Source organism: Passer domesticus, chromosome 7 (assembly GCF_036417665.1).
Source record: "Passer domesticus isolate bPasDom1 chromosome 7, bPasDom1.hap1, whole genome shotgun sequence".
NCBI lineage: Eukaryota > Metazoa > Chordata > Aves > Passeriformes > Passeridae > Passer > Passer domesticus.
Genome location: NC_087480.1, coordinates 48,184,710 through 48,206,493, shown reverse-complemented (window position 1 = coordinate 48,206,493; position 21,784 = coordinate 48,184,710). Strand labels below are relative to the sequence as shown.

The 21,784-nt window shown below is 36.6% G+C and overlaps 1 protein-coding gene and 1 long non-coding RNA gene across 35 annotated transcripts in view; one reads left to right on the top strand and one right to left on the bottom strand.

Annotated features, from left to right (window-relative positions):
• Positions 1 to 45: 45 nt before the first annotated feature.
• COL24A1 (collagen type XXIV alpha 1 chain) overlaps positions 46 to 21,784 on the bottom strand; it is a 171,784-nt gene continuing 150,045 nt past the window's right edge. For 28 of the 33 annotated variants that reach the window (XM_064428386.1, XM_064428391.1, XM_064428379.1 and 25 more), the window contains 17 exons: positions 20,986 to 21,039; positions 20,826 to 20,879; positions 18,673 to 18,726; positions 16,926 to 17,033; positions 15,078 to 15,185; positions 13,483 to 13,590; positions 13,342 to 13,395; positions 12,984 to 13,046; positions 11,823 to 11,876; positions 10,237 to 10,272; positions 5,366 to 5,401; positions 5,243 to 5,269; positions 5,010 to 5,075; positions 4,097 to 4,265; positions 3,294 to 3,403; positions 1,973 to 2,188; positions 46 to 1,491 (listed from right to left, as the gene is read on the bottom strand). In XM_064428386.1, coding sequence (XP_064284456.1) covers positions 1,345 to 1,491; positions 1,973 to 2,188; positions 3,294 to 3,403; positions 4,097 to 4,265; positions 5,010 to 5,075; positions 5,243 to 5,269; positions 5,366 to 5,401; positions 10,237 to 10,272; positions 11,823 to 11,876; positions 12,984 to 13,046; positions 13,342 to 13,395; positions 13,483 to 13,590; positions 15,078 to 15,185; positions 16,926 to 17,033; positions 18,673 to 18,726; positions 20,826 to 20,879; positions 20,986 to 21,039 — 1,464 coding nt within the window. In that variant the 3' untranslated portion in view covers positions 46 to 1,344. Of the gene's footprint in view, positions 1,492 to 1,972; positions 2,189 to 3,293; positions 3,404 to 4,096; positions 4,266 to 5,009; positions 5,076 to 5,242; positions 5,270 to 5,365; positions 5,402 to 10,236; positions 10,273 to 10,331; positions 11,721 to 11,822; positions 11,877 to 12,983; positions 13,047 to 13,341; positions 13,396 to 13,482; positions 13,591 to 14,120; positions 14,316 to 15,077; positions 15,186 to 16,925; positions 17,034 to 18,672; positions 18,727 to 20,825; positions 20,880 to 20,985; positions 21,040 to 21,784 lie in introns of those variants that run through there. The other 5 variants (XR_010366410.1, XR_010366411.1, XM_064428395.1 and 2 more) reach the window with 5 other exon arrangements.
• LOC135305121 (uncharacterized) lies at positions 1,267 to 21,697 on the top strand. Of its 2 annotated transcripts, XR_010366414.1 has the most exons (6): positions 1,267 to 1,398; positions 14,981 to 15,160; positions 17,869 to 17,952; positions 18,106 to 18,411; positions 20,701 to 20,790; positions 21,009 to 21,697. It is a non-coding gene; the product is annotated as an uncharacterized LOC135305121 (long non-coding RNA). The 2 variants fall into 2 exon arrangements; XR_010366413.1 differs by lacking the exon at positions 17,869 to 17,952.

Here is a 21,784-nt window from a genome sequence, read left to right as displayed (position 1 = left end):
AGGATGAACTGTACAATATGAAACAAATAGTAAAAGACAAAGAGACAGCTTGGAAGCTTATTTTATTATACTTTGGTGGTGTGGTTTACTGCAGTGAAGACAGGTTTTTTGAACACTCCCAGGCTCCCTCAAATACAGTCCAGTATCACCTTGCCATGTACTGCTGAGCACACTTTGAATTGATAATAGACAGAGGCATATCAATATAAAGAGTGCTTTTCCTAATAGTAAAACTCTTCTTTTTTACTTAAAAAACCACCTTCACTGAGCATTTTAGGCTTAATTTCAAAAACCTAAAATGATCTAATAAATTTTGCAAAAAAAAAAAAAAATTTCTAAGAGGATGAAATGCTGATTATAATTTAACAGGAGCCATTCAGAAGACACATTATAGTGGATCTTTTCAGAAGTTACAAAATATATACAGAATATATCATCTTAAGATGGCTTTGGCATTAGCAATGTTAACTGAAATACAGAATTTAAAAGTCAAAACTACTTTAGGTAGAAGTTCTTACAATTTTCACAATGGCTGTAACAGAAACATGTTATATGCATCATATACAATATGCTGTCTTATACACCATTTCCAAAATAGTACACACAAAAATATTTTAAACAAGAAATCCACATAAATAATGTTTTCAATTACGTGAAGTATGTGACCAATGGTTTAAAATAAGTACCTTCACAACAGAAACATATCCTGATGTAACCAGCACATACAGTCTGAAAGGTAAAAAGGGACTCAATCTCTGCTAAGGCCACAAGCACCCTGTGTTATGAAGAGCACCAAGGCAACACGGACAGGAAACACAAAAGAGGTAGTGTGCCATCTGTTCAGATGTGTGCGTCCACCAAGGACTGGAATAAAGCAATGGTTAAGAAAAGAACACTTATTGTACTGTGGCATGGTTCACTTTTCATATAAAAGCTATTGCACATTTAGGAGCACTAGCAGGTATTGCTCCTCAGTATCATACGTCTCCAGCTTTCCTCAGGATGGTTTTTGTGCAGTGCTGTTGAAAAGATTGCTCAGAACACCTGACGTCCTGAAAAACTCCATGTTCAGATACTCCATTCCAGAAAATTATGCAAGAAAGCACCAAGAAATTTATTTTTAAATACTTTAAGAAAATTGCTTTAGTATTTTCTTTCTTTTATTTTTTTCAATGTCATTTCTCCTTAGGAGGAAGTCTTTTTCTTCCTGAGGTTCTTTAACCAACAACACTTGAAATGATTCTTCAGTTTCCTAGTAATTTTGCCTGCAATGGATCATTACATTTATATTCAATCTGTGCAGCAACTCCATGGTGATGCCACAAGAAACCCAGGACAGAAACCTTAAAGGAAGCATACGGAGCCACTTTCTATGAAGTGCTGCTGTCCTGGTTTGAGGTGAGGAAGTGCATTAACTTGAACAACTGGAAGCTGATTTGTGTCCTGAGTGTGAAAAAAGAACTGTGTCTTATGCCAGCTGCCATCTACAATCTGAAACACAGGAGAAACATATTACAATCATATAAAAGATGAGCTTCAAAACACAAATGAAAATTGTGCTTACAGAATGAAAAAGTAGTGTACAGAAACATTCTCTCAGCAGGTCCTAAAGAAATGGTGTAATTTAACAAATGCCATTTCTGAAGCCTGAATTTTCATTTTGAGGGTAACTGTTTCTAAATTTTCCTGGAGGACCTCCCTATTTCTGTGCTGATGTCTCTGCAGTGTCTTTGTACAGCCTCAAAATACATGAGACACAATGCAAACAGCAAGTATAGATACCCTGTATCACTGCCATTGCTTTTACCCTTGAAGAGATGATGAATTCCATATCTAAAGGCTGGCATATGCAGAACTATGTAAAGAAGCAAACTTTAAGAGATGTGAATCTAAATGATTATTTATTTGCAGAAGGTTAGTAATGTCATCCCTCTGTCATTCCTTTGATAAAGTGATGCTAACAGGAATTTACCATGCATTCATCCAGCAGCACTTTGGGTTCCAGTAGCGCATTTGCTTTAAATATTTGACCATTCCATCCCTTAAAGGTAATTGATGTCTTCTGGCCACCTGCTGTGGCTAATCCCCACATCGGTGTGTTCAGACAATGGATTGTGATGCTGTGGGTTGCTTCTGAGCTCAGTAAGTGAAGGAAGTTCATCTGCACTTTTCCAACACCGAACTCCAGCTAAATTCCGAGAGAAAAGCATTGTTAGACTTACAGCTGGACTGTGCTGAATGGCTCCGCAGCACGAAGTGCCATGGACGTGTCAGTGTGGTGTTCAGGCACGGGAGCATGCATGCATGTTTATATGCATTGGGGTCAATGCCAAAGAGCACGATCTGCATTCCTCAGCAGGATGTTAGGTCCTATTACAGTCATTACTATAAACAGAAGCTTTCATAGGACATTTTCAAAGCTTAAATATAAACATTTGCTGATGCTTACAACATTGCTGAAGCACAGCTGGTCAGAAAGTAGTGTTTTTAAATAAGGAAACTGAAACAAATGCTTTTGTGATTCAAACAAAGATATTAGCAGCAGCAGTGTTTTAACTGAAGCCACATCAGTCTGCTGTTTAGTCTTCTTAGACCACAGGTTCTGGCAATACTGATAGTCCATTACAAATGCAAAAGATCATAAGTGTATTCTGATTTAAGATAGAAAATATAGTAACTCATTATACAGAAGAATTTCTCCAAGACTGTTTCATATTCAGGGATCTTCCAAATGTAGGAATGCATATGTGAACATCACAGTATTTCTGAAGCTCTTCAGTGACTACAGTGTATATACAGAACTTCACAAACATAAAATTTCTATTCCCAAAAGTTCAAGAACTACATGTAAAAAGGAGCATTAAGTAATGATGTACAGAAAACCAATCCCTCCCCAATGGCATTTAAAAGTTCCCAAGTGTTGGAAAGCAGTAATAATTTTAATTCTTTCTATTGTAACAACCTCAGCATCTCTATGCTTAGGTGTCCTGAGTGATGAGATACCAATGGAACTTAGAAGTATTTCAGGCTTATTTTTATGCCTTGTAAAAGAAAGTATAAAGCAAAACAAAATAATTCCATCAGCATACATAAGTTCTCACACAGTGAGAGTTACTAACATATATAATCTCCAGAAAATCTGTAACTTCTGTACCAGAATACATAACATCCTTCCACAAAGATGCACAATAATGCCTCCCTGAAATCTAACTCTTTCTAATGAGTTATGTAAATAAGCATGCATTTGTTTAGAATTCAAGCACAGACACAGTGTCTCTAGAAGCAATGCATACCTTCGTCACAGACAGTGGTGTTAAACATGTCTGACCACCTGCAGTGAAGTTGCAGAAAACTTCAATGGCATCAGAAGGACATCCAATATTTGGGTCAATCCAGTATTTTCCTAGTAGTATATAATTCCAGATAGAAAATAAAATCAAAATGTAATTACTACTAAGCAATTTGCTAAAAATATTAATACTTCTTGGCAAATATTACATGTATTTTCACTATACCTTCATAAGGAAATGAAAGGAACGTGAACATGTTTTCACTATTAAAATTTTACTAATAACAGATACTGAGAAAAATTACCATAATAAACCATTTCTGACTGCAATTATACTGACATTACAGCTTTAAACAGGAGGGTTTTTTAATTTGAAATATTGATTCAGGAAATTGTGAGATATAACGACGGTCAGTGTATCTGACAGTGGTAATGTATGGTATACAATTTTCTCATTAGGAATTTAGAATCTGATCCACACAAAATTCATTGCAAGATTAGCTATAAATACTTTGAAAACTTTGAATCACAAAATTGCATTCAGTTTCAAATTTTCTGGATACATCTGTTTACTGATAGATATTACCTGTCTCATATTTATATATTAAATAGGTACATAGTTCCACCTTTAAAATTCAGAAATTTTATCTTAAAGATGAAATAAATATATTTGTGATAGGCACACTGCAAGAGAATACAATGAAAAAGAATAAAAACATTAAATCTGTCAGACCAGAATTTTAATGTAGAAAGCAACACTTGGAAGCAGCACCTTTCAAAGGTCCTTGAGTGCAAGTGGGCACTTACCGTCTGACACTTTCGGTTCACAATGGAGCAAATCCCTGCAGATGCGTGCTGGGTTATCCCGTGTGCCAAGAGGGTTCTTGATGCTGTGCAGTAAATTGCTAAGGTAGTGGAGCGTTTTGAGTATCTCTGTACTCTGATCTAGTAAAGTTACTTCAGTATTCTGGTATTTCTGCCAAGGGCCATTAGCAAATGTGTTACCACAAAGAAGTGTCACAACAACAGCATATGCAGCAAGTCAAATGTCAAATGGCCTTTGAATAGCCAGACACAATCAAAGTGTTTATATGAATGCAATCAGCCATGTAAAACAACGTAAGGGTAACATATCCCAATAAACAAATTAGAACATTTTATTAAAATTGTCAGAGAGGTGACGTTAAGGCAGCTCTAAGTCATGCAAATTCGTCATTATGATCTATTGACATAAAAATATGGATACAAGGAAAAAAAAGGAAAAATTGGTGCATTTTTAAAGTAAACTTAGAGGTTTCAGATTTGAAATAGTGAAATTTACTCTAAGGCTTAACCTAAAAAATGTATGCAAATTTATTTGACTTCACCTACATAAGGAATTTTCATGCAACCAATGCAGCCAGACACCTATATGCTGATTTTTTTAAAATCGAACCCTAGATGCTGCTATTGTTATCTGTGTCTGAACAGATACAGTCCACTACATGTGACAGTCAGTAAATTTTCACTACTGCTAATTATCACAAAAGTAGAAGTCTTTCTGCTTCTCTTAATTTCATTTCAACTCTACCCTGTAAATCTTAGCATGTTTCATTACATTCTATAATTACTTGTTATCTATTATTAATTTAAACTACATCTTTGAAAAGAAGCCCTGTTATGCCCTCAAAATTATAATTGCATTCCCTGTATGATAATGTAAATACATTGAAATATATACCTCCATCTGCAAGGCAGCATTTGACTCAAACAAAGCTTGAACAGCAGCATTGAGATCCACTTGTTTCTAAAAAACAGGTATTTCAGATTATAAAAAGATGAACAAAAATATATGAAGGTGCATCTGGTAAATTCTTTGAACAGTGGAGCAAGGAGTACATTTGAAGAGGATCCTGTTACTTTCCCTTTCAATAAAGCACTGGTAAGGGTAGGTAGGGTTGTTACAGAATTTACCCTTGGTCCTGGTGGTCCAGGTGGTCCCTGGAAAATGGGAAAAGACAGATATTAGGTGCTTCACAACTTTATATAGTGCAATCAAAATGGAAAAATACAGGCACATTTTTTTAATGCACTTACAGGTGGTCCAGGCTGGCCCTGCCGTCCCTGAGGCCCCTAGAAGAAATGGAGATAAAATGCAATGGTTATACATTGAAATCTCTGGGTTTACATTTATGTATTTATTAAATCACAAACATGTCCCAGTCTGTATAAGGAAGAAGGTGTGATATCAGCTGTGGTAAATTTGTGGATTATTAGTTACTATTTTTAAAGCACCTTGCTCCATTTACCACATGAATATGCATGTTGGAATACCTGTGTTGTCTGGTTCCTTGTTTCTCCAATTACTTCAGATATGAAAGGAACAATAAAAGTAATAGAAAGTATTAATATATAACGTGCTCTACATTGTGCCAGTGTTATATGTATGCTGACAATATAAGTACTAGAAAGGGTAAATAATCACAAGAACATTGTAAATAATGTTATCAGTAACTGCAAAAAACTAACTGATCCACTTTAATCCATGAGTTTGTGCCAGGCTTTTATCAGTTTAATTTATCAGCAGTGTCAATTTTCAGCCAGAACATGTTATGTTTATTGTTTTACAGTGATATGGCAGACTTCCTCTTTATTCAAGAAGTTATGCCCTTATTTTCGTGTGTAGGATGATTGCAGAGGAGATGAGGAGAAGGAACTGCTTTTCCCTAGCTTACAGTTCCTACAGTGCACATAAATCTGAGTTTTAGGCTGCCTTAGGATTGAACATGGACCTTTCTGATACAATAAACCCATCTAAATAATTCTTTCTTTATTCAACTATTCACATTGAGCTGGAATGGTTGTGGACATTTATTAATATGCAGTGATACTTGTGTCTCTGTTAGAGTCTTATCTTCAATACTCAAAGCTTCTAGGAGCTATTGTAACAAACAGTGGCACAAAAGATCACAGGAGAAAGAATAGGTGGCAGTGCCTCAAGAAGAGAAAAAGAGAAGGAATGAAAGGCATGGGCTAGATCTGCACCTTAAATTACTAAAACCCTTTCAACACAGCTAAGTCAATTTAAGCAGAACATTCTTTTGTCAGTGCTGCTTGTACCAATTACTTGAGCACAATAAGCTGTTCCAACAAAAGCCCTCATACGTCAGTACGGTCACGCTAGTACAAAATCTCTGCCAAAAGAGAAATAATCTGATGTGACGTGGTCACGCTGACAAATGTTGTGAAACTGATCTAGCCAAATAGGAATTAAGCTGTAAGTCACTTGATATAGTAATAACAAGTGTTTCTGCTGTGAGATTTCACAGCAAGCAAGGTCTGTGTGAATGTCACTTCATGCTGCAACTGCTGAACTCAGGTTGTGCTCAAGCTCCCCAAAAGCAAGGGCAGCTGAAAATGGTTAAAGAAAGACCAGATTCAATCTAATATTAATTCATGTATAGTTTAAAAAAAGGATCTCAAACCAGATAGAAGCAATGTACCTAAATAACTGAGGCTACAAATGTATCAGTTCTTAGGTCCTAATGCAGAGCATGCAGTAGTGCCAGGGAATGCATCTGCTGGGGGTTACAGGGACAGCTGCATGACTGAATTATGTCTGCACATCACCTGCCCTGGCCATGCCGAGGGGCTCAGGTGCTGCATGATGAAGAATGTGAAAACTGGGGGCCACCACATAATTTCTAAGCACCAGCTCTATGCAAGGCTATGTTGATGGCTGTGTTGCCTCAAATGGCTTTGAGGCAAGATCCATGTCTTGTATGTGTTCTTTGGAGAATAGAGGAAATTAAAAACTGAAGCAATTTCTGGATGTTTAGGTAGATGATTTTCTGATACTTAACCAAGAAGACCTTAATAAGATAAGGTCTATGGATTGTAAATATTGTGAGCTTTTCAACTGATACATCCTGACCCCATTTATTTATGTTTCATCCCCTTACACCTATTGAAGGGACTAGAAGCCATCTTTTAAGTGGATATTTAATGATTAACATCTTTATAAAAGATGTTAATCATTAATGTTGGCAAAAGGAAATAGAAGAACAAGTAATTTTAGCATATGTAGTACTAATAGTATGGATATCCCTGTGGGTTCTGTGTGAAACAACTAGCTGTCATTACTTTTCTGAGTTTGTTTATTGCCCAGCTTGAAATTTTCTTTGAGATCCTAAATAGTAATATTTAATATTACTATTAAATATGCCTAAAATTTAGATTTATTCAGATTACATTCACTATTTTGGCATAATTCCTCAGCTGTTGCAAATAAATTTGGTTCCACAGAGCTATGCTGTTATATGCCAGCTGGGAAGGCTGACTCCACATTTAATTAATGAGGTCAGGTGCTCAGGTGCTGTTAGACTGCTCCAGGATACCTTCAGTCTCATGTGAATATATTACTGGCCTGTCTGATCATGCTTGGCCAAGTATGTTTAGAATAAAAAGAAAGAGAAAGTGTGAAAAAGAATCTTGAGAAACAAATTTGACATTGTAAGGATATATTTGTTTACCTTCGTTCAGGACTTGATTATGCAAATACCAAATCAAGGAAAGGCACAAAGTCTTCAACAGTTTGTCCCTAAGTAACCACTGCTCTCGGATGAATAGGTGTCCTTGTTCTGAATGCTGAGATTTAGACATTCCAGTATATTTTTCAGATGACTGAATGCTTCAGTTAATGTTCTATGTTCTTGGCATATGTCACCTTTTAAAGACTCAAGACGTCTTGGGACAAGAACAGCTCAAGTTTATAGTGGTTTCTGAGATAGAACTGAATGTTTTAAAAATAAAAACCTTCACTGTTCCAATGAGTTTAAGGTATTTTGCAAAAGAGGAATGTCATTTGTCTTGATCCACTGTCTCCCTGCCAGTAAAACCCATGGGAAAAAAAAAGAGGTGAATTGTGACTGCTATTTGTGAACTACTTTGTGGAATATCACATTTCTTAAATGCATTAAAACTTCAGAGAGCTATAGCAATTATCTTTACAAATCTTTAAAATATAATGATACTGCACAGAGCAGGGATTTTACCAATGTTCTTTCTTTCTGCCGCAGAGAAGAAAAATGAGGCTAAATTACACTTTTCATGAACTAAGTTAATTGCTAAATGTTTTACAGGAATGTACCAGATTACTTTTATAAATCTACTTAACTTAACCTTTGGTCGCATGAGAATTTAAGTGAGAAAAGAGTAATTCCAGTCCAAGAAAACAACAGCAGAGACTAAACCAGTTATTTTCAGTGTGTTCTTAATTCTTTAATCACTCAATTTGATTGAACAGAAGTTCAAAGGCCAAAATCCCAATCTTACTAATGCTGAGAGGCCCTGATTTTACAATAATACATACAGTTAACTATGAAAGCATGAGCAATCCCAAGGACATTCATATCTTCTAAGAATTTTTAAATTCTTGAGGAGTGTATTTTTAACAAAGAATGTGTGCTTTACCACTCAATAAGAAGACATGATTTTGCATTCCATGTCTTTCTGGGGATAAAAGGATGTTTCTTTCTAGTATGAACTCTGTAATCCTGACAGACTGAAAAATATAACTAAATATACTACAAAAAGGTTAAAATCTATATGATTCTAGGAAGAATGCCAATATAAATTTTAAAGATATAAATTAAAGCTCAGAATACACAGTTGGATGAAAAAAAATTTCATCTCCTTTGTATGTGAAAGCAGTTGGAAATAAATCCCTTTCTTGGGGGAAAGAAATGCCACTGTATATGACTTAAAATTAAACATTCTTCTTCTGAAGACAGCCTTACTAGATTAACTCATCATGATGAATTCAAGAACTTACTTAGGAAATAACTTCTTAAACACCAGAACCAATAATGGAAACAGATGTTTCTTGTTCACCATTCTAGCTGTTTTTTTTAAGTATTATTTTTGGATTTTTTTAAAGTGTCAGCATTTTTAGCTCTATGCTGTCATAACAATTCTCATGAACAAACAGTAGAAAAAGACAGCTAAGCTGGATAACAGCAAATTGAGAAAATAGTTTTCCTCTTATTCTGAGATAGCAATTGCCTCAAGAGCATTAGAATCAAAGAGGAGAGTTCTCCAAGACACAGAAAAGAAGCTTCATTCCAAGCTTTAGCTCTTCAAAATGTTTCGAATATTTCAGATGCATTTTTCAAAACTTTTATAAGGCAGTTTTATTGAATTTTTGGAGGTGGCTGCTAAAAGGAAAATAGAATAAGTGAAACTAAATAATTTTAAGTGAGATGAGATGAAAGGCAGGGTAAGAGAAACAGGAACAAGATCACATCTGCTAGTTACTGGAAAAGGAACTAATTATACATCTGTCATAGAAGGTAATATCATAGTTATCAACTTTGTGTTTGTAAATTGCTGTAAATATGACAACTTAATGACTTTTCACGTAGCCATAATTAATTGGAGACTTTACTGGCTCTAACGCAAATTTAGTATTAAATCCAACATTCACGAATATACAATGACTTGCTGAAAAATGAAAGACAGCAAATTCATAACCCATCAGTGCTGCCCATAGTTCCTACAGCTGGAATGCATTGCATGGACACCCGCCCGCAGGTCTGGGCTTCTCCTGAGCTTCTCCCTTTCTAGACAAGAGATCCAGATCTATGAACATGTGCAAGCTGTGAGGCACCAGATCTTTGACAGATCAAGATTTTCCTTTTAGATCTGAACATGGACAGATTTGGAGTATGCTCCAAACTGCTGTATGACCACGGCTCACAAGCTCACACCTACTAGGCATATCTGCATAGGTCGACTTGAACAAGAAGGTCACACTTCTAACCCAGGCTACCAGCTTTCTTGGGCAGTGCTCTCCAGGAGCACAACACGACTGCCTGGCATGCAGAGCATGCATGAGTACATTCAGTGTAACACAGAAATAGATTTTACACAGCCAAAAGAATAAAAGCACAAAAGTTGTTTCATCTTACCATTTCACCCCTCGTGCCCTTTTCACCTCTCGGTCCCTGTAAGAAAGAGCAGCTGTTAATCTGATACACTTTCTAGCTGCCTAGGACTGAAATAAGCAGATTAATATCCACGAGAATTATACTGCTCACATGAAAAGTCCACTCTCATCTGTGGAAGTATTTACAGCTCTGGGGGTTTAATTACCCTGTACTACTAGAAAATGAAATTAGTTGAAAACATCTTGTAATTCCTAAATGTTGAAAGCTGTGTTCTTTAGCTTGTATGTATTCTCTCCGTAATTTTAACTGTTGTCTGTCAGTCAGCTGTGTTCTCCACAATTTCATCCATATTCAACACATCAGTGCTTCACCATCTTTAGAGAACAAAACTCAATACTCTCCATCATTGAAGAAATCCTTTCATCACATATATGTTTCTATTATGTTATTAGTTCTACCCTCATAACCAGATTAGACACTATTTTTCTGTCCCCATTTTTGGCCGGTTTTGCTCTTGAATTGTGTTCCCAAGGATGGCAACAATCTTAAACTTCTTCTCTGGAAAAAATTTGTATCTTGTTGGCTGCGTTTCATAATATGTAGAAGTAATCTTCAACTAAAATGCTTTCTTCATGATAATGGCAAACTTTTACATTCAATATGAAGTCTATTAAAAGCCTTCATACAAGTGCACACACTGTAAATTTTCTTTCCTCAGTGTAATTGAAAAGAATGGAGCAAGACAAAGTACTGATTTTTCCAACAGGTGGAAAGAATTATAGAAGGAACATTCCCCTCTATTTCACTTGTAAATATCTGCATTTATTACTTTTATTGTATATTTACTATTTTTATGATTATTTTGATTTTTAGACATTCTCATTTACTCCAAGTCTACTTGATCAGACAGAGAGTTTCATGATACAAAGAGTTCCTAAAACTGCCTTACATGGTTGAGTATCTGGAGACATGACCCACGGGGTTCTCTTGCAAAACAAATCTGGCTCTGACCATGAGTGTGACAAGAGATGGAAACAGGGATGAGGGCAGAGCTCCCCCAGTGCAGGGAGCCTGGGGTGCATTGCAAGCTGTCAGAGAGGCCACAATGATGTTTGAGTTTTAACAGGGACCTCATCACCTGGAACAGCCTTACAAGGGCACACAAGCACTCCCAGCGTGTCTAGAGGGGCATTCTGGACAGTTCAGTTCACAAGAAATAAAAAATAAACTATATTGAAACTGAGTGTGGATATTTTCTAGATATATCTCAGTCCAAAGGCTGAGAAAGGATATCCAGGTGGTAATTACTGTGTGCTGTTTCACACTTTGGCTTGCCCACTGCCCCAGTACACATGCTCTCTGCATGCTGTACTCAGGCAGAAAGCCATTGCAATTACTTTTTTTATCACTGGTTTTGGTAATTGTTTTCTTGTTTGTACTACAAATGCTGGAGGCACATACATTAACTTACCAGCATGGTATAACAAGGAAGGTCCTGTTAGTTGCTATTTGCAAACAGAAAAATAAGGTTGCTAGTTGAAAAACAAGATGATTAAACCAAAGGGTAATGAAATAAACAAATTATGTAAAAGTGAAGGGAAACTTACAGGCCTGCCAGCTGGGCCTGCTTTGCCTTCTTGACCAACAGGGCCAATATATCCCTGTAAACAAGCAAAGAATTTATTAGTTCACCATGTTTCCAAAATGAAGAAAATCCTCATGACACGTCCTGATTTAAAGTTGCTCAGCACACAAACCTGTCAAATATCCAAAAGATCGTGGTGGTACTCTCTAAATATTGAGTGCACATTACAACAAAATCAGTAAGGTACATATTTTAGTAATTTGTAATACTTGTGCTTGGAAAGCCCCCACACATTCTTTAATGTGAAAAGTGATGCACTAAAACCAGTGTAAACTTAAGTACTCTGATTACAAAAGGCCACATATTTATTGAGCTACAACCAACTCTGTCTTGAGCTATATTATTGCCCACAAGGGCTCTTGTAAGGCTGCCAGTAAGTGCTGCTAAAATGACACTTTTCAGTTCCATCCCACTTAGAGCAAACTGCTCATGCCCAATGTTTATCTCATATAGGAATGTTTAGAAAAATAAAGTAGCTATTAGAACCCTAAAGCTGCTGCTCTGCACCTGGTTAACTGAACAAACTCAGTTCTGTGGTGGCAAAGGCGGCAGTGAGAGAGGATGTTGTAATAAGGCCTCCCATGCTTCAGCTTTTCACACTTGATGCAAAAAATGCTAACCATATTTCCAAATTTTTCAGTGAGTAGCAAAGCAGAATGGTCATGAAGAATGAGCTAATGAAGGTTAGGAACATTTCAGATGAAAAGAGAATCTTCATTAAAAAGGACTACCTATTAATCAATAATGCCTGAGCACCACTGTGTCTTACTGCAGGCAAAGTTTATCCCTATTTTCTTTTGCTGTAGAACACAGTTACACAATCAGCAGTTTTACCAGTAAGAAAAATGTTCAGTAGACAAAGAAATACAAAGGCATAAGATTACACTAGGAGATCCACATTAGCCAGCAGAGCCTGCTTTTTTCTTTCAAGATTAAGGGCTCAGCTCGGTCTGTGTGTCTGTGTCCTTGATGTAACCAGAGCAGTGTTGCACCTAGACTCAGACAAAGGTTTGGGTAGAGGCTTCTGGCCTCATTAACAAGAAAAAAGATTATTTTCTATGTTAAAAATGTGTGCCACTTTTAAACCATCCTAACAATCTCTTTCACGTAGTGAAACACTTACAACTTGGCCTGTTGGACCTTTCGGGCCCAGAATTCCAACTAAGCCAATGTCCCCTGCAGGGCCCTGAAAATGCAAAGGAACAGTTTAATCCAACATGGACATTAGCTATCCACCTGTTTCAAACTCTTGTAATCTCTGAAAGTAAGATAATTTCTAAGAGCAGCAAGAGTGAAAATATCAAGTGCACTGACCCAGAGTGTTTGTCCTTAGACAGGGAATACACAGTTCTGCCTACCATGTTCCAACAATTCAGAGATATTTTGAACAAATTAGTGTTAAAGCCGATTAATTCCATGCTTTCATAATGTTCTCACTCTGTAAATAGCTTACAATCTAAGAGAAAAGAACGAGCACATACTTTTGGACCTGGGAATCCTTGAAACCCCATTAAACCTTGATCTCCATCTTCTCCCTGTAATAGGAGCAGGCATCCTTACTATTAGTTCACGTTCTTAACTCTTGGACTACTTGTTTTGCATCAAGCACTGTGATTACGTACAATCTGTCCTTTCAGCCCAGTGTCTCCTGCTGACCCTTGGTCACCTTGGGATCCTGGAAGGCCTCTTCTGCCTCGCTTTCCTGGATGACCTAGAAGCCCTTTCTCACCCTGCCAATAAGAAAAAATTATATCTTTTAATACAAGTATGGAAGTTACAGAGGCAAATACAGGTTTCCTGTTAGAAGTGTGGAATTTGCTTTCTCCTTAAGAAATACACTTATTCTATTATTTTTATTTCCCTCATGAAAATAATTAAACATACACTAAAATGCAAATGTGACTTGATTGCTCCTTGAATTGGAAACATAAAAACCATACATGTTGGAGCAATCCTAGTATGGTATCGCTCAGTGTAAGCAGTAAAATTCACAAAATTAAATACAGAACAGACAGGTTAAAAGTGAATTAAAAAAATAATCCTCTGAGCAAGACACAGTATACTTGTCAAACTCCCTGCTGTTAGACTAAAAATCCACATTGATTCAAATGGAAACTAGACAAGTTCCTGCAAGAGAAATCCTCTGAGGACTATCAAATGCACAGAAGACATGTCTAGCTCAGGATGTTATTGAGGTGCAATAATGGCTGTGAACATACAGGTTTCATGCTTTGTGCTTATGCTCTTTCCCAGGTTTTACCTTTGTGTTATTTGCCTTGAGTCAGTATGTGCATCATTAATGCTTATTCTGTAATACATGTGGCAACAGTTTCCCCTCAACTCATCTATTCTTTGCCTTTCTCAGATTGTAGGCACTTCTGAGGAGGAACTACCTCCTACAGCTCTTGTCTAGGCAAAGAAGTAAAATTCAGACTGGAGGCACTGGCAATAAACACTGCAAATAATGAATACTGTTAATACTAAATAAAATTATAACAAAGACATTATTTCCAGTTTCCAAGTAACTTAAGGTTTTAAAGAATGGCTTACGAATAAAATCTCACAAAGAAAATGAATTCAGATAAAAATCATTACTTTAGATTTAAAAAATCTATTGTAAATAAAGAAAATTCTATTCAAAATTAAGAAAATTATCTGTAATTGTTACTTGTTTTCTTGTTTTAAAATTAAAATTAGTCTAATTTATATGAGGGTATGCTGATATCAAGTACCTGGAACTGCCTGGAAAATGGAGCACACTCAGATTTCTCTTTTTTGAAAGGGCTAAACAAAAACAGTTTAAGTCCTGTGATAAATGATGTACTTATTAGCCACCAAACCAGGAATGTAGACTTGGTTATGGTAATTCTCTGCTATTAGGTTGCTTAGATGTTTAAATAATCCTGACTGTTCTAGTAGCTACAGAAATTAGAAATAAGTCAGGAAACATCTGACCCTAAAGCTGGAGTGAATAAATACAGAGTGTTTTGATGGCTTCTGGAGTTGGAATAGCATTCAGATGGATGAGATCTCTATTTTCAAATTACAGTTTATAGAAATGTGGTAAACACAACTTGTAATCTTAGTCTCAAATAACACTTGATATCTTTTGATTAACAGCAGTGTGGTGGCTCCACTGCCACCAAATGCAGCATGAAGAATAAGCAGCACCAGCAAAACTCTACTTAAAACAACCAGATCCCATGTATGTACCCACCTTTAGTCCAGGTGCTCCCATGGGCCCTGGCATGCCTGGCAACCCCTTGGGACCTCGAGCTCCAGGATAACCTGCCAGACCTGGTAAGCCTGAGTTTCCTTTATTGCCCTTAACAAATTGAAAATAATGGTTTACAAGTAGAACAGCCAAGCATGTTTTTTCATTGTATGCTGAAACCGGCAAATAACATAAAATCAGCAAAAACCACTTAATGCTGTCTGTATATATGGACACACAATGATAGTGCATCAAAACATATAGAAAGACAATGATCAGCAATATCATGTGGATTTCTGCTAATATTCCAAAAGTAAAAGGCTGAAAGTTGTTTGAACTTCTCAGTATTCTTCTTTCAAGAAAAAGTAACTCCACATGAAACAGAATGACACTACCTTCCCAAAGAAATATTCAAAATTGAACATGTTTATTTCTGAGGATCAGGCATACTGGTAATACTAGTATGGCTGTGTACACTCTGTAAAGATTCACACACAATAACATTACCAGATGAAGAAAGACCAGAACATTTGTTATGAAAATGTATGAGAATATCAACCTATCAACAAAAGCAAGTATTTTAAATGAAAAAACATGCTAGTGAGTACATGGAGCTAAGCCACTTCTGACATTTTCTGAAAATGGAAATTTGCTACCATACAAATGAATGTATGTGATGTAAGTTAATAGAAATGTAAGCATATATAAATCTTCCTTATTTCCTATGACATTCAGTTAAGCGCTCATAGAAATAAAAAGGTTGTATAAAACACAATTTTTGTATTAAATGTCATTTTTTTGGCTTTTGAATATGGTGATGTGGCTTATAGATTGATGGACTGAAACTTACATAGCAAAAGTTCTGCTCTTTTTATTCATTGTGGCAAAAATCAGTTATAAGCCTCCTTTTATTACAAACTGTAATGGGGTAATGGAGTTGTCTTTACTATGATTGTATGATTGTATGTATTCCACCTTTTTGGTGGAAAGACAAAAATGTAAAGATTCTTTGGGGTGATTCTCCTACATCCAGCTCCAAAGAATTTTAAGAACTTGGAAGAGGCTCATGACCTGAGACTGGAGAAGCTTGAGTAGGGTGCACCTGCCCCCTACGGGTAACTTGTTTAATTTTCTCTTTGCTCAACCAGATTGGAAATTTATACCTGAAACAACAGTCCCTCATCCAGCATCTTGGTTAATTCCTAACTCCAAATCTAACTCATTAATCTTTTATAACAATTACTGGTCTGTCTGAGTAGAATTCTGAGAAATTCATACTGGAAATCAAAATGGTCAGACTTTCAATGATGAGAACTACTCAAGAAATCTTCTCCCCCTCTCTGGAGGGACTAATTGAAGAGCTGTCACTGCTCCCAGTGGCAGCAGGTCACCACCTTTGGCCCACAGCAAAGAACAGTCAGACAAAAAAAACATTTCCAAGAATGCTTTCAGATACCTCACATGCCTGGCTTTGGACAAAGCTTCATAATTATTTAGGTGGAGAGACATGGGTTAAAAACACTAAGTAAATAAGGAAATGTGGGACTATCTCAGACCCTAAGAGGAAATAGTCTCAGGTTAATTTTCAGGACCAAATGAAAAAGAAATGACTTTCACTTAGCTGCAGTTACTACTGCCATATACCAATGAAACTTTTCTCACAGCACACTTCCCGTATGCTAACTTTGCATCTTGGCTGGAATATCAGGAGCAAAGAGAAAGAAAATTAAAAAATTGGTCTAATTTCCAAGATGCTCAGGGAACTGAGAATGGTCTTTTCGTTTTAAATACCTTAACCCTGGAAAATCTGTAATGCAAAATGACATGGAGGAAATGTGGAAAGCAACTCACCTTGGGGCCAGGCTTTCCTGACAGCCCAGTCTTTCCAGGGTTCCCAGGAATGCCTTCTGGTCCAGGGTACCCAACTACTCCTTTCTGTCCTGGTGGCCCTGGTTTTCCCTTGAAAAAAATTCAAATCAAATATAGCACTATTTGCTCCCTTCATCTTCACCCTCCCATAACTGGATTTCAGACACAGTATTTCCTAAACCCTACATAACAGCAGACCCAGCGATATGAATGAATAGTTGCAGAGGGAGCTCTGAGTTAGGATGTTTGCTTTAGAGTTCTACTGGCTTAACCTTAGACTTGCCCTGCCATGGGATCTGAGCAACTTCAGCTGAAATCATGGGATTTGTGTGCCAGCCTGGAAGATGCCTGAGAGTGTCAATTCTTAAACTGAAGTGAGGAATCCTGATAAAGTAATTTATGTATCCCTGGAAAAAACTCAACCATATACCTTTTCAGCCTTTATTTTACTAAATCCTCAGTACTGGACTTTCATAAATTTATGCTGTTCAAATTTTAAAATATCAAAAATACAAATTTCTAATATGGCAAGTTTGTTGTAACTGTTGCTATACTTGCACAAAAAAGGCCTCATCTAACAGAGGAACATTGATTTATTTCATTACAATTGTTTCCCTTTAGACTAACATAGACTGTCTTAAAAAGTTTGGAGTGCTGCACTAATCTCTCTATAAATGCCATTTCTCAGAAATGTAAAATGTTCTAACTACAACACATTTTGTCTGAAAAAGTATTGGTAGCACCAGCCATATAGAATATAAGAAGCGAGCCACCCTAATCTTATTTCTAATTTCTGGTTACTTAAGTATCTTCATTTGGGATGTGCTTTGAAACTTCCTCACATTCTAGTTTTACTGCCTTCTCCTAATTTCTCTGTGTGTCCCACTTTCCTTCTTTTCCTCTGCCTGCTGAATGATCCCTGCAGCTCTCCAAAAGAAAATGCTGAGTATTTACAAAGGACACACAGTTCCTTGTCTTCAAAAGGCTCCTCTTGCACTCTGCCCAGCAGGTACAAGCTCTGTGCAACAGCTGCTTTTCTCCAGTTACTGAAAATGATTTGATGTGAGGTAGTAAAAGTTATTTACAATATGTGCTTGTGGGGCATTATTTATTAGGGGACCAAAATAACCTTGATGCATTTTGTTCTTCGTTATGTTTACAGGACACCTACTGCTTCCTGCTCTGTTTTCTCCCTCAGGGAGAAAGGCATGCAAGTCAGCTCCTCTGCAATAACTCAAGAAAAAACATTAAAAATTTCAGCTCAGGGCAAGCAAGAGAAATAAATAAACCTCAAGGCATTTGCCACATGTATCCATCATGGACATATGGATTCAAGCTCCACTGTAGGCTGCAGTGGATCAAAGAACTGCTGGGGTCAGAAGTGAACACAAGTACAGTTCTTTACAATATTATGTGATAACTTCCAAATGGGCTCCACAAATGAGCTAATTAAGTAACTTCACAAGTGGTAAGGACCTTGCTGTTAGTTGCACATCACTTCCATATACTGAGTAACTGAATATAATTCAGTATAATTTAACAAAATTTCAAAAATCATTAATAGTCAAAAATGACAGGGGTTCCTTTACACTTCCTGGATAATAAGAAGGTTCTTTAGCGTGAACACAAGACCTTCTGGTAACCCTGACATGACTCAATTTTGGTTTTATTAGTTAGTATTTTCTTTGTTTTATAATTTGAAAATGGGCTGTAAAGTTATGTTACTTACAGGAATTCCAGCTTTGCCTGCTTGGCCTGTTGCTCCTTTCTTCCCTGTGGGTCCCTAGAAGTTACAAATATTTGTGAACTGACAAATGTCTTAAATTCAATCCCCTAAGAAGAGCTGGGGATTGTTCCCCTCTACAATTCATGTTCACATTGCCTGGCTTTGGACCAGATTATTCACATTTCAGGAGACAGCAGAAAGTTGTTCAAGTAAAAGCAAATACATTTTTGGCAGAATTGTGTGTGTTTTTTCTCCGTTGTGAACCAGTTTTTAAAACTTTTCCAACAATAATCATAAAATGTTTTTCATCATGAATCTGGTAATCTCCCCTGTATCAGCCCCCCCTCTGTACACTTTTACTGCATTTCCTGTACTCTTCGAAAGGGAAGTCATGAAAAGTAGGCAATGTAAATGCACTGAATGTCTGTGGAAGACAATACTAGAAAACAATAGTGTCACATATCACAGATGTGAACATTTGTTTTTACCTAAGATCTACACAAAATATAAAATTTGCTTAAAAACAGATTTTTTTTCATCTTGACAGATCTAGAAATTGGTAGTCTTAGAAAACTGAGAGATACTGGGCAGATAACATTCTTGTAAGTGACTCAGGAGGTCATGCACCAAGGAAGAAAAGCTTACAATGGTCAAAAGCTTCTCAGAGAACTTTGTTATAGGATAGTCTGCACAGAATATAAAGATTTATAGCATTTATAGAATTTTATTCTACCTCTAAAAGATGCAACCACTGAAGAACAGGGACAAGAATAATACTTGTTAGCACAGAACAAGTAGAAAAAGTTTTCTAAGATTTTCCAAAAACTATTTCAAAAACACCTCTTAAAGCAAAAGTTATGCTATTACTACCATGCTGCAATATGACACAACATGCAATAAGGTGAAAAAGCGTGGGTTATTTTAAGTGTAAATGTTTCATAATTATGTAAATACGAAAAAGCAGCAAAATGCTGTTCTGTTGTTAATTTAACACCTTTTTTGTTAAGAACGGCATAAAGAAGTCCACCAGTCAGAACTGGAATGTGCATATTCAAATAACTTAATGTTGTTTTCATTAAGATTTCTGGATGCATGTAAAGAAAACCCAGCTGATTCAGGGTTGCAGTTTGTGGGATTAGCTTTGTAAGGCTTGCTACAGCAGCACCAGTAAGGGCACTGGGGTTAAGACTGTGCCACTGTTCTCACTACTGACACTTCTGTGGAAATCTTTAAGCCCTCATGGGCAGCTCCAAGCTGGATATTGGTTCCACATTTGTAAATGGCAGTATTGATCTGAGGGGCATTTGCAAGACAAAGAAAACATTTCTTCAAGAGGAACTGCTGATTGTGTCCTGTGAGTAGTTTGTAAAAGCAATATATCTGAGTTCACAGCTGGAGGACATGTTCACAATGTCTCCACACCACGTTTCCTTTCTGTTACTTCAGCCAGTCCCAATCTACTACAGATTCTTGTAGGTACCTACAAAATGCTTAAACTCTAACAGAGTCGCTTCATGGAACTTCTCAGACAAAATATCTCATTTAAATTGCAATGGTAATTGGTATTTTAAGAAATCTTTCAGCCTAAAGCTTTTGAAATCTCAAAAACCAATGACGTTCAGTCCATGGAAGAACATAAATACTTTTGGCAATTGTCAACACATCACCAAGATGAGCCAATATTTCTAAAGAGAAAGATTTGGTCTTTGATCTTTGTCATGACTTGCTCTGTCATTATTGCTCTAGTATTCTGTAGCAAATTCCTTATTCCCAGGTCACTGAAAACTCAGTGCAGTGCAGTACCAGGAGGCTTCATTTACAGATCAGAGAAGCAAAATCCCTCCAGAGCTACTTTAACACAAGAAACTCCACTTTAGGGGGTAATTAAATATCACTTCAACGTTTCCAAAAGAGCTTCTCATAATGCTTGATATCACTCCAAAGTAAAACTACTTACCTATCAAATAACACCTATTTACTAACCAAGATCATTATGCAATTTTCCATTTTATATTTTTTTTGTCCCTGCAGGTATGAAAAGCAAACCCAAACACTCAGTTTTAGCCTTATGGAACAGTTTTCCAAGGGTAGCCAGTGAACAAAAAACCCTACAAATTCCAAGTAAGTGCAGTTTTGGTTTATTTTTTTCTACTTACTTCTGAACCTCTTTCTCCTTTTAGTCCTTGCTCTCCCAATTCACCTGGCTCTCCCTTTGAAAAGAGCATACCTTAAATAAGTGCAATGAATCATTTTAATGCAAATGAAAACATATTTTCAATAGTCAATAGAGAACTCTCCCTTGTTTGAAATACTTACTGGAGGTCCTTGTTGTCCAATAGGTCCTCTAAGTCCTGGAAGACCTGTATGACCCTGAGGAAGAGAAAATATAACATATTGCAATAGAGTAACTCAGGCTGCCATGCTGAGTGAGCTGCAGCTTCCTGGTAAAGCCCATCCTGGGAGATGTCAGTGGACCCAGATTCACTGACACAACCCACATAAAGTATGGTCAGATCTCCAAGATCAAACTCTACAGAGATTTTATTCTTTACATTCTCTACTCCAAGCTGCAAGTGGGAATTACATATTATTTAAACATTTCTGCACTTCTGTAAGCATAGATTTGGTTCATTCATTTATTACTGTGTCTGTCTGTATTACTGTGGAACTTGGATATTCCGTGTCAAGGACTGTCTCTCATATTTCAGTGAACTGCATCAGTGCTAAGCATGAGTTACCATCCAATTTTTATGTGCTGAAAGACTGAATATAATTAATGAATAATTTTTAGGATTAGATTTCAAATAAGTAGTGCTTAAATTTCAGAGAAAAACGTTAACTAATACAGTATTACAGAAACACAGAACTGTTTAGGTTAAAAGTGACTCTTTCTCAAGCAAGGCCAGCTAGAAATGATTGTCCAGGACCATGTCCAGTCAAGTTTCCAGTATTCCCACAGGCAGAGACACCGCAATCCTCTGGGCAGTCTGTTCTGGTTCTCAGTCAACCTTACAGTAAAAAAAAAAAAAAAAAAGAAAAAAAAAAAAAAAAAGAAAAAAACCCACCAAAAAAAATTTTTTTGAATGGAATTTCATGTGTTTCAGTTTTTGCCCTT